This window comes from Dreissena polymorpha, chromosome 11 (genome assembly GCF_020536995.1).
Source record: "Dreissena polymorpha isolate Duluth1 chromosome 11, UMN_Dpol_1.0, whole genome shotgun sequence".
Classification (NCBI taxonomy): Eukaryota; Metazoa; Mollusca; class Bivalvia; order Myida; family Dreissenidae; genus Dreissena; species Dreissena polymorpha.
The window spans coordinates 24,948,393-24,961,557 of NC_068365.1; the positions used below are offsets into that span (position 1 = coordinate 24,948,393).

General features: G+C 33.4%; 1 protein-coding gene across 10 annotated transcripts in view; it reads right to left on the bottom strand.

Annotated features, from left to right (window-relative positions):
• The window catches only part of LOC127851335 (E3 ubiquitin-protein ligase RNF213-like), a 173,717-nt gene that overhangs the window by 7,113 nt on the left and 153,439 nt on the right, over positions 1-13,165 (bottom strand). For all 10 annotated transcript variants that reach the window (XM_052385048.1, XM_052385053.1, XM_052385050.1 and 7 more), the window contains 19 exons: positions 10,991-11,138; positions 10,670-10,835; positions 10,154-10,316; positions 9,621-9,826; positions 8,557-8,784; positions 8,067-8,257; positions 7,683-7,788; positions 7,219-7,319; positions 6,783-6,971; positions 5,940-6,188; positions 4,241-4,358; positions 3,610-3,887; positions 3,127-3,241; positions 2,773-2,886; positions 2,108-2,212; positions 1,606-1,659; positions 1,196-1,387; positions 493-586; positions 113-147 (listed from right to left, as the gene is read on the bottom strand). In XM_052385048.1, coding sequence (XP_052241008.1) covers positions 113-147; positions 493-586; positions 1,196-1,387; positions 1,606-1,659; positions 2,108-2,212; positions 2,773-2,886; positions 3,127-3,241; positions 3,610-3,887; positions 4,241-4,358; positions 5,940-6,188; positions 6,783-6,971; positions 7,219-7,319; positions 7,683-7,788; positions 8,067-8,257; positions 8,557-8,784; positions 9,621-9,826; positions 10,154-10,316; positions 10,670-10,835; positions 10,991-11,138 — 2,852 coding nt within the window. The remainder of the gene's footprint in view (positions 1-112; positions 148-492; positions 587-1,195; positions 1,388-1,605; positions 1,660-2,107; positions 2,213-2,772; positions 2,887-3,126; positions 3,242-3,609; positions 3,888-4,240; positions 4,359-5,939; positions 6,189-6,782; positions 6,972-7,218; positions 7,320-7,682; positions 7,789-8,066; positions 8,258-8,556; positions 8,785-9,620; positions 9,827-10,153; positions 10,317-10,669; positions 10,836-10,990; positions 11,139-13,165) is intronic.

Consider the following 13,165-nt stretch of genomic DNA (forward strand, 5'->3'; position numbering starts at 1 on the left):
TGCAAACAAATGCATAAAATTAAAATGTGTAACGTGAGGGAGTGCTTGAATTTTTAAAAATATACATCACAATTCAATTGTATACGTAAGTCAAAATGATACATATACGTACGTCTCCTATTAAGTAAGGATGACCATTCGGACAACCTGTGAATATAATAACAAAGATATAATAAGTTAAAATAATATCTAAATGTGTATTGATAACAAAATAAAAGAGTTAATCTTTCCCCGATCCATCAAACAAATAAATGATTGTTTTCCAATGTTATGTTAAATAAGAAAACAACTATTTTGAAAGTAAAACGTCAGCTTGATGCATTCATAGATGCTTGTAGCTTAATAAGTAATACGCTGTTAATAATTAATTGATTTCTATCATCCATTGTCCAATTATAATTAATTTATAAATCATTTACCTATCCATTTGCATAGTAAAAATATCATTGTTTATTAAATTAACGCACTTAATCAGATTCAAAGTTTACTTACGATAGAAAACAGGGTTATCGCTTCCTCGATTTGCGAGCACAGCAGCTTGGATGTCTTCAAGATCGTCTTGTGGCATGGTTGGCAACAACATGCTCTGGAAAAATAGTGAGTCATAATATTACTTGTGGCATGGATGGAAAATATCATTCTCTGTTATAATAGTAAACATGCAAATGGCTGAATACAGTTATTTGATTTTAAATCGATTCATGTTTATCTTGATGCGATGATCAATAAGACACCCCAGTTTATTTTAAGGATTCGAGTTATTTCAAAATTGCTTGGTAATTGATTGAAGTTACAATATGGACAACCTGTATAATGGTCATCTTGGGCATTTAACCTCTCAGTTTGACCATTGAACTTTGAGCTGGGGACACAGGTTTGCATGCAACACACTTACTCGAGACTACATAGTTAGCATATGTATCAAATAAAACTTCTCCAAAAATAATGAAGTTTAAGTATGAAGATGATCTTTGTTACTTACATGCAAGTGGACAAAACACTGCTACATTTTATTATTGCTGTAGATTATGTGGGAACCAAAACGTTGAAATCAAACGTTCATGTAACGTGCGCAAAATATACCAATTCAATCGTTTGTCACAGTGGCTGTATACAAATTTAACCATCACAAATGTGTGAACAATTGTTGTTTTTTTATTAATTTACAATAAGTGTTATCTGTGTTTCCCTTTACCTGTATAATAGGATTTCCATTTGTTAACATTATCAGTGGATCAAGAAGTGTTGAACCTGTCTGAAGTTTTGATATAACAATGCAGAAATGTGCAAGTAAACACTGTAGTCCTTGGTGCATTAGATCATTTCCTGGTCTCATCCAGAGGAAATCTGGTTTCAGTTCATTGTTTATCAAATTTCCCGTGAGGTCCTGTAGTGGAAAAATATTAACACATGTTTTTATGCTTTTCAATAAGTTAAACAAATAGTGAAACAATTCATTAGGTAAAATCTTCCCTGGAGTTGAAATTGCTCAGCTAGTATATCATTAGGACATAAAGATCGACATATTGGTTTACCTATAGAGTAAATGTTGTGTATGCTAGTAAGTAGAGCTTTATACGTTATTAAAAAGGATCAACTATATACCTTGTCTTGAATCATATTTGAAGCCGCTAGATATTCATTCAGCTTTGGCAACCCCTTAAAAAACAATATGCAATCTTAAAAATAATATAATGGGGTTAACTTAGCAGTACACATCAAAATACATCTAAATTGACCAATGTTTTAATAGAATATCCCTCAATAGTCTTATTATTAAACACAGTGGAACAAATCTATATATTTACTGATCTAATACTTTAAAGACATGATGGGTGTATACTTGTATATATACCCAACACAAAACTTAACTTTGCGTTCCCGAATTGTCATCATAAGGCTTTGCAAAATATATCACCCATGATCTCACAAGTCATGAAGATCAGCAGATACATTTATATCACTTTTCGAAGTAAAAGTATTTTGTTAATGATGTATGAAGGTGCACTTCAGAATATACGCAAAACAGACCTATTTATAGAAATGCTCTAATCTTATACTAGTGTACTCAAGTATAGGAAGATGAACTTAAAAAGAAAAATCTTACGTGCGTAGGTCCACGCACTGACTGCCGTACATTTGAGCACGTAATCTCTCGGTGTATGGCCAGTTGCAAGTAGGTTTCCACTAGCTCTCCTCGTGTGTGAATGTCCTGCAATAGAAACACGATTATTTTAAGATCACATTTAATTTTGTGCAAAAATTAATTATTTTCGTAATATACAGTTCACATAACAACTTACTGAAATTTGCACACGCAGACATTGCATACTTTGATCATGTAGAAATTAAACGTTAACAGGTTAAAACTGGATGTCTTTAACTATTATCAGTTTGTCATGTAATGATAGCAAATTTTTGTTAAAGGGGCCGTCCAACAGATTTTGGCATGTATTGAAGCTTGTCATTAATTGCTTTTTATGCTTAATATTGAAAAATTTAAACATTTCATCTATAAATCTCCAGTAAAAAAACAAGAATACAATTTAAAAAAAGGAAAAAAGTAACCCTCAGCAGGACTCGAACCACTGACCCCTAGATTCCTGGAGTAAAAAGCCTCCCGCCTAAACCAATCGACCATCCACGCTTATATTGAGAGCGGATGTATTGTTTAGCTATATAAGCAAGCCTCGTAGTTTCCCAAAATATTGAATCGCGTCGATACGACGCTTTATCTGTTGGACGGCCCCTTTAATATAAAAACGAACTTACATGCAGTAACTCTTCTAACGTTTTTATGTCTTCGCCAATAACAGCTCTTGCAATTGCTTCCCTTATACTGGTGTACGCATCGCCGCATATGATGTATCTGTCGCATACCTCCGTCTGAAAACATATGGAATGATTTTCACTAAGAAAAAAGACGAAAAATATGCACGTACAATTGATCGGTCCCTAGCAAAAGTCTGAAAATGAATGCCTTATAGAAAATCGAACAAATTACTTTCTTAAATAGTCATATATGTAATTGATAACCGAACTAGTTGACCAAACGAGAAAAATGTACAATTTTATCTTTATAATGCATGGTAATGTTTGATGTAGATTTTGACAACATTCATTTACCTGTTGTTCAGTGCCTTCAATAGCCAGCCATTTAAAGATGGATACCGCTGACCTTGACAACCTCTGATACACATCTATACCATACCGTCGACACAACAGCTTCACCAAGTAAACCCTGCAACAATAACAACTGCATGACAGAATAAACGTAAGTAGAAATCACACATCTTTGTAAATGCATGAAAAATAACCTCACAATAGCCATATATAACAAATACACTTTATTTTTGAGTGTCTAATCTTTCTGTTTGATATCTTGTCGGACATAATAATATTCTGGACATAGCATGAATCAATGGGATATTTATAAACTTACATTTTAGCCTAACACAGTTTCGTATGGTAAGTGGTTGACAATGTATAGAATGGAATTTTTTAATAAATGTTTAAATTTGCAAACTGCATGGGTTTAGATTTTAGTTTCTAAATGAAGCACTCTTAATTTCTACCTAGAAGTATAAGTAAGCGTACACTATGACTTACTTTGGCCAATTTGTTAGTGCATTTTCACACAGCAATTTAGCAGCTTGTATTATTTTCCGATCGTAGGGTGATAATGTTTGAATGCTAGCACCATGTGATAAGCATCTAACGAGGCACTGTGCTGCTACTTCTAAACAAGCTCTTGTTGATGCAATAGCTGACAATAGGTCAGTTAGTTCTGCGGGGTTGTTCATTACTCTGACAGCGCTTTCCAGAGAATGGCAAACAATCAGCGATTTCGATTCTCCACTTTGCTCCAAAGAATGGAATTGTGTATCCTGAAAATATATTAAACTCCAATTAATAATTGTATTATTTTTAAAGCCCTTTACATTTTCGACTTGCAATGACATAATTAAGAGTTGCACAATAACTTCGTTATCCATATAAACATTCTTTACTTAGAATCCTGTAAATGAATTGTTTTAACATAACTGGGATTCTGTAAGAGTGCTTTGTCACCAATAACGATGCAATATTAAATTTTGCTACGTAAACTTTTACCGTTGAAACAAGTGTAAAATGTAGTCAACATTAAAGTTCGTATCGCTTTATCAAAAATATTTTTTTAAAGCTTGTGTCATAACTTATACATAAAATTATTGTGTGCGCATTTGTTGTGTTATAATACCTCCCAACAGTGTATGATGAGCAAATACATGTCTATCATCTCTCTGGTGCTGACGTCCACACCCAAATTGGTCTCTTCAATGTACTGGCTTAGATATTTGGAAACGTATTTCTCATTTCTGCAATGCACAATTGCAGTGACTAGTCTAATACATGGATCAACAAAGGCTGGGGTTGTATGAGGATTATACATGTGATGGTAATAACTATTTTATATTGAATAACATCTCGTGTTCATAGTCATTCTGCCATTTAATTGTAAAAAAGGAATGCCTTAAACATAATGCTACCACATGTAAGGTTATGAAACAAAACATTTCAGGATGCATTATGAAGCTTTTGATTCTAATTATATGAAACAGTCGTAATGTCTGTTAACACTGTCAATAAACTAAATATTAAAAATGAAATACAAATTAACCGATTTAATTTTTCTTCCTTCTTAACTGATGCAAACATTAATGTTTCAAAATTTTCCAAATATGTTAAGGGGTGTTGCTGCCGTTTTGCTATTTTTTTCCATCGAATAGATTTTGTACATAATTTATATTTAAGATATATACAAATACTATATGAAAAATGAAATAAAAACATAGGGTAACCGGCCTTGTTTTGATTTTATTCACCATTATATAGCATGTACTTTTTCAATAAAACTGAAAAATCTATAATTGCGTAAAAATAATTAATAACCTATGCAATTGGCAACATGTAGATAATATATAGGCTAAGATACATCATACACCATTAAATTAAACCACACACTACCAATAAATTGGAGTACACACGTTACATTTTAAGAAATTTATTTTTTATAATTTTTATGTCACCCAAAAAAGCATTTTTTTACTTTTGTAACCACATAAATGAAATTTATTTTTTTCTGTCGAATAGAATTCTGCGAAACTGCTCAAATATGTTCATCTACGTATTGTCATCATAAAACACAAACACAAATAGGGGGTCACCGCACTTTAACAGAGATTTTTTGTTTTAATTATCCCTACCGTCTAGACGTAAAATTTCATAAAATACAGCAATAAGGCAAAACCCATGTACCGGTACATAGATTGTTAGAAATATGAATAAACATTAGTAATTGTTTACAATCTTAACTGGGATCACAACAGCTTACCAAAATACATTACTAAAAAACAATATTTAATCACAAACATAATACCATACGGTATCAAACTCGACCTTAATCATTAATAACTTACATGTCGGCATGTTTTGAAGTTTGTGTTTAAATGCTTTAAATTGATAAATGTAAACAACAGGACTAAAGAGCTTCAGTATAAAACAAGAATGAAATTAAAGAAAGAAAAAAAGTTAAAAAAAAGGTAACCCCGCCTGGGATCGAACCACTGATAATTGTATTATGAACCTACTCGGTCATTTCTGATGATACTTATAACAAAAATACTGAGTTGTGATAATAGCATCATCGGTGTTGCTATAAATATATCATCGGTAAAATAAACTGCCGCAACACCCCTTAAGGTTAATTAAGTTCAAACCTTCATCATTATTCCGCACACATTCAGTTAGTCTTCTTAAAGTTGACTGGGCAAATCACCAGTTCATAAAAGAGCACAATCCCTCAATTATTTTAGTATTTAACGAATGTATCAAATGCTACCCACGTTTGTAACAGGACTATACTAAAAACAGAAAACGCACAAAGAACACGTGGTTACCTCGACTTCATCATCAACTGCAGCAGGAATGATCTGAAGACAGGATTTGGATCAACACCAGTGTCAAATATATTCATGTTCTTTGTGTACCGTTTTCCGACCTTGGAAGTACAAGTTACATAGCTAAGAAGCTTGCTAAGTACTTCTTCCGATGGTGGCTCTTCATCAGCAAAGCACAGTTGAGAAACCACCTCCAAAAAGAATGTGTTACACCGCTGCTGGTATTTCTCCAGCTTCTCATTGCCAATCCTGACGAAAAGAAAATCTTTTTATTGAGCCTTTTAATTGCCTTAGCCAGGTCACATGATGAGCAATGCTCTAACCCTAACATACTTTTTACAACCAGTAACCCACAGTGTGGGTTCAATAATAAAACATGTAACTAATCATCTGAGCAATCTAGTTTAATTGCATTGCAATAACTCACAGAAAAAAAGCATACCTCAATACATATTACATCTGCCTAAGTTCTTTAAAAAAGATTTTTAAAAATAAGACTCAAAATAAGTTCGTATTGACTTATTGCATTTTACAATACATATTTCAGAAACACTTTATAAAATAGTATGTTCACACTGAAGTTAAGGTAGAAGGTGATAATGCAACTTATGAATCATATGCTTACATAATCCGTGCTTTAAAAAGATGACCAACTTGTTTTTTCCAATGTCATTATATTTCTAATCTTTTCAAGTATATGATATACATATTAATAAACATTTTTTTTCAATTTTATTATAATATTTCATTTTCTGGTCTGTTTTTATTGTTTGAACCCACAATATTTGTATACCACTTGTATCAAAAAAGACAATAGTAATCAATATTGCAATGAAAATTTACTTTCTATTTTCGTCAACAACAGGGTTCCAGTGGTCTTCAAATTCCTCGTTACAATCTGGGCATTTACGTTCGAGAAGAGCTTTCATTTCACCACAGCATGTATGACAAATAATGTGTCTGGCTGTACAAGGCACCGAGATGGGTGCACTCTGCAGTAATTCTTCGCAGCGGCTACATCTTACTTCAGACCTGTAAACACATGGGAGTAACCTTTACATAAATAACTAAAGAGTTATAAGATTTGCATAATCATTTCTTCAGGCTTTATATGATTGCTAAGCATAAATACAGTTTACATTAAATATCATGCATCTAGTTTACATACAACTGAGCATAATTGCATTTATCGTTGTAATAGACGTTAACTATTTGATGCATTTCAAATTAGTGTCTAAAATAACTAGTGAGGCAATACTTAACAGATGTAACGACTTACCCAATACTGTCTTTCACAGCAGTCTTGTTACACATTTTAAGGAACTTTTCCATAGCCATAAAAGATCTTGATTCTTTAAAGTCTGTTTCATCACCAAGAAGCTGAAACAAACATTGAAGTATCACAAATATACCTGTTTGACATTGAGAGTTAAAGCTCAGTGTTATTACATTAAAGCCATGTGTCAGTGTATACAGTCAATTTTAATCTATATATATAACCTAAACAGTAATATAATGCTTTCTCCAAGAAAAAGAATGAGCGCACATAAAACATAGAGGGAGAAAAACAAAGAATGCATGTGATCATGCATAAAGATTGATCATTATGTATTTGCCATCTTGAATTGTGTTGCATTGAACCAATAAACACGTATACTATTGTCACTCAAGAAAATTAAAAAAAACATAACCATTTAACCTTATGTACATATTTTTTTTAATTGATAAACAGAGTCTACATACCACCCACAAAGGTCTACAGTGCTTGATTGTTATGTTGTCTTTGGTCTCTTTCTTGCAAACGTTTTCCAGGAATAACTTCATCACTAACACTCGACTCCACATGCACCTTAATTTATGAATTGGTGATGTGATAATTATTTAAGAAACACTCAAAACAATTTTGAGTTCTTATTCTCAGGAATTTAACACAAGGTCATATGACATGAACTTTGTAATGCTGAACTCGCGTTCAAGTCGTCTTTATGCAATGTTACTGGGCTGATTTTCAATGATAAATATGTTCTTTGTCTATAGACAGATCTGAGATGTCATATTGGATTCAAATTTTGAATATTTAATAAGTGTGGTTTTTCAAACGTTATACACACATTCTAAGCAACTTACTTTGCTCTTTTCACAGATGCAAAACTGTGATTGTCAAAAAATGCACCCTCGCCTCGAAGTTGGAGGATCGTTTCTACAACTGGTCGATATAGATACACTCTTTCAAGACATTTGCGTTGTTCGCTTTTGTCATCCAAATCTTTCGGTGAAGGATTGAGGTCCTCAATAAGAAGGCACAACATAGCGAATGTCTGCAAAATCAATAATTTTAAATAATCAAATAATCCAACTGCATTAAAGCATGGCACTACACAGTGTCATTCAACTGACGGTGGGGTAGTGTAGATGGTGTCCGCCTAGCAATTAGGTGGTCACAGGTTCAATCGCCACTTTGGGTGCGTACTCAATATTTCCTGTTAAGGTAAAAGTACTGTTTGGTCCCAGGAAAAGACGCAAAAGTGTTTCAATAAGCTTTTGGCTTTCGAAACAATAGAGCTCCAAATAACAGATTTCCACTAATATCGGTGTAAAATGGATATGAACTACATACAAACTTGTGTTCTTTGAACATTATATGGTCAGGATTGGATTGTTGTATTTCTTCTATCTTTGCACTGCAATCTGGCCAGATGTGGTTCACGCTTCGGAAATATGAGAGTATGCACGACAGCTCCTCGAAGGCAAATCGGGCGCTTACAATGTAACTTATAAGATCAGTTGTTGCACCGTTTGATTCACAAATGCTGAGAGTTTTGAACATCAGCATTTTGCACACAATCTGTAAAATTCCACAGGTAAAATAACTGGATTTGTCGAACAAGCAAGGCCTATTTTAAACCCAAGGGTATGAACTAAACAAAGCTTATGAGAGGACCACTGTATCATGTTACATGCAAACATTACATCTGCCTGCGTTTTTGATTTTGTTTCCTAGATATTTTTAATTTAACTATATATATTACGCAACCCTATTTATATGAGTTTATATAATTTTGTGACCCCTGTGATTTGCTCTGTTTTGACCCCAAAGCTTGATCTTAACAATCTTTGCGAAAGATCGCTAGATGATCATTAATGCTCCTTCCATACCAAATATCAAACCTCTGAGCCTCGCGGTTTCAGAGATTACGTACGTGATTTACTGAACACTCTTTAAAGAAGACCACTAAATGATGCTACATCCCAAATATTACACCATTGAGTCTTGGAGTCTATATAAATCATAAATCCCCTCGGGCGTGGTGAGTTTTGAATACATGATTTGAACAATTTGTAAAGGACCTATAGACAATGTTGCACTCCTATGATGAAGCCCCTGAAACTTTTGATTTTAAAGAGAAGCACTTAATGCTCAAGTGAGCTAACAACTTAACACAAAATGTACCAGTGTAAAACACAACAATGTAAAGACAGTAAGTTCCTTGCTGATGCTAAGCCTATATCCTGTAGACTTTGTTAAGATTTCAGTTAAATTATGAATAACTACAAATGTGTTGAGCATACATTTATATGGTTTATGTTGCAGTACAAGAGACATTTTTCTGATCTGTTAAGTTCCTTATACAATACCACAAACAACGAATATAAACCAACTGACAAAAATTTCTGAATTACATTTAGTTCTGTTTCTCTTTCAGCGTTGTATACAGTTTGTACAACGTCGTGAATGTAGTCTTCCATCACTTCATGAAGGGTTGGGTTGGAACTGTTCCGCAATTCCAAGTCCTGATTGGCACACAATACAACTTGAAGCTCCGAAATCATGTGACCAGCAGAACAAGACCTTAATCCTAAGGTACATCTCTCTAGTCGATCAGTTCCTAATAAACATCATGACAGTCACCAATAAGCAGTTGTTTTTTTATTACATGTTAGACACTTCTATTTAAATAATGATTTATTTATCAAGCATTACAATACATAGCTGAATAATGAAGCAAATCTATAAAGAAGATGTCCAGTTTCTAAACCTGAGTAAAATGTATTATTGTTTCTTAAAATGTAATGGCAGATGGACAGATGTTCTAGATCATGAAGATTTGGATACAAACATGTTGACAACACCCAACAGACAGACAAAAGGCTATCACAAAAGCTCTCAATAAGCACTTCATTTTTGGTTGAGCAAAAAAACAAAGATAATTTACCATCTCCTTTAAACACAAGGTCACTAAACAAGGTTTCGACTGTCTCGAGTATCAACCATGAGAATGGAAATCTCAGTTTGAATTGGTGTCCTTCAAATCCTGTACAAGGCACTATCATTTCTCCAAGCTCACTTTTACGCTTTGGCGACTGCAAGTCCGAGTACTGCATAAACAGAAAAAAGGGAACATTATCTTTCAATTTAAAATTTACCCAAAGAAAGCAAAAAAAAAAGATTTATACAGCTTTATCAATAATTAATGGTTGTGCAATGTTGTAATTGCATAAAATACAATGTTCATATAAAACACACATTACAGAAATACATGCACTGATTAGTTTAGGTGCTTCATACTTGAAAACAAACATTTAAACAGATTTAATAACAAAAGTATTGTCTGAAAATTTCATTTATGTATCTCAATCGTTACAATAACTCTATGCAAAATGTAGGTGTTGTCAAATTTGTGTTATAAACATCTACAATCAATAATGCATGATAATAGGAAAAGACATACCTTCATCTGAAGAAAATCTATATGGTTCAGACATTTGAGCCAAAAATCCCTTTTCCATGTGAGATCACATACAACCATATCCAGGTTTCTATTTGTGTCTAGTAATGCAAATATTCCAGCTAGCACTGGCTTCACTTTAGATACGATCGTTTGATAACAGGACCGTCTGAAATAGTATAAATGAAAGCATTTGTTTAAATTACAGGTAATGTATTGCCTATAAAACTTTCAGACTTTATGGAATGTAATTTCACTACTTGTACACTTACGCATTCTTCGAGATATATGAAGACTTATGATCAAAATAATTTTGATACGAACCGAAATGTCCCATTTTTGTTGATGTTATCAATGGCAGCTGCATCTCTGGTGATCCACTGCTTCGCTAGGTACCATGTAACATCTTTTTCTTTTTCTTTCAGCAACGTGCCAAGCCATTGGATTATTCCAGTTATAAATCCCTCATTGTCTATTTTCAGTAACAATAAATGTGTCATATAAATGTCCCTGACTTGAAATTATGGTAATTTTGCTTAGAACAGCATGTGACAAAGGCGTAGAGGTATATTAATAAATTATGGCAATGGGAAGAAAGCATGGATGAGCAATGCAAAATTGTAAGCAATTAGTACATGCAACTGGCATATAAATAGTAATTATACATTCACTCATACGGCTCAGGAACGGCTACATGCATTGCACATCAGTATACACTTTATAGCCCTAAAAGGCAATTCAGATGGTTGAGTGTAAAACTATTGCATTTACCTAACATTTTACATGAATTACAAAAGTTAACCTTTCCATCTGTTTGTAAAAAAAATTGCCAATACAGGGTTAATCTATATGGTGAACATCGCACAGTTAAATAGAAAAGTGTCAGTAAGAAAAGGATGCCTCCACACTCCATCCCTGTCTCAAAACTCCACTTATGAATGTTTAATATTAATATGTGTATAAAGTTTCATCGCGCAAGCAGCATCACTTTATGAATAACGTACACATTTAAAAAAAATGCTAAAATAGCCATAACTATGTTACAATGTCAAAAAAATTAGACTTGCCAAAGTTCACACAATGGTAAATATGTTGTCTCGAAACTCCACTAATGTCACAAAATTCTTAACCAATATACAATATACAAAATGTTAAAGCGTCAGAACTCTTGTCATGGTCAAAATGGTTAATATGTTTGTAAAGTTCTATCCCTCTAGCAGCAAGAGTGTACACTTTGCATGGCACAAGTTTTAAAAAAAGTAAATAAAAAAAGACCATCACTCCAAGAATGGCAAACTTTCAGAAGCAAAACATAGTTGTGCAGAAGTTCACATACTGGTCAATACATGTATGTCTCAGCCCTCTTGCAGAAATACTTCTTTGAGTTACAACCGACACAAGTTAAACAAGAGGGCTAATAAGGTCCTTCTTCGCTCAGGTGTTTAATAGGACGTGGTCAGTTTCAAAAATAATTTGGAAAATCTCTGTAGAGGACCGCACTCTGATGTCACATACCAGCAAGGTCAATGGACAGAAATAAACGACCGACGTAAAAAATGGACCCCATATGTGGACAGTTCAGATAAGATTTAAAGATTCAGATTCTCAAATTTCCGTTGTAGTTATGCTATTTATGAGGAAGCAGTAATACTGAACATTTACCATGCTCTAAAATATCCATTTTATGCATTTTTTGACGATTTAAAAACCTGAAAATTATAAAGCGTTGCAACGCAAAACGATTGAATAATTTGGAGAGTTCTGTCGTTATATTCGTAACACTATGAAGATTGCTTATATAAAGTATCAAATACATCACTCATCGTGTTAGCACGGATGGCCGAGTGGTCTAATGTTAGACTTTTGCTCCAGAAGTAAGTGGTTCGAGCCCAGTTGAGGGTTACTTTTTTTCGTTCTTCAATTTTATTCTTGTTTTTTTTACTGCAGCTTTTTAGATCTTATGTTTACATTTATCAATATAAAGCATTTAATGACAAACCTCAATACATGCTAAATTCTGTGAAAAGGGCCCTTTAAAAAGAATGAGTTGAAACAGAAAATTCAACATTTTTTGTGTACAGGCTATACATTTTAAAGCCTGGGGGGCAGGGGTGGCAGGTTAAATTTGGCTTCCATTTCATGTCAACAAACATTTCCAGGAAAATTGATGAGTTGATAAAAACTGTAGCACCCAGAGAGCCGTAATGACGAATTTTGCATTTTTGTACAAATCAAGGGCAATAGCTCTGAAACGCCTGGTAAGATTTAGGTTGTTATCGTACTTAACCTCAATTTTATGTCAAACATCATTTCCATAATGTTTGATGAAGATTCAATTTAGATTGTTCAAGTCAAAGAGGGAAAATGGCATCTTTTGCATTTTTGTATAAATAAACGGAAATACCTCTGACGTCCAGTGTTTTAAGTTATTTTGCTATATAATTTAACATAAAACATCTCCATAAGGGAACATTTTCACCGCATAATTTGAACAAACTT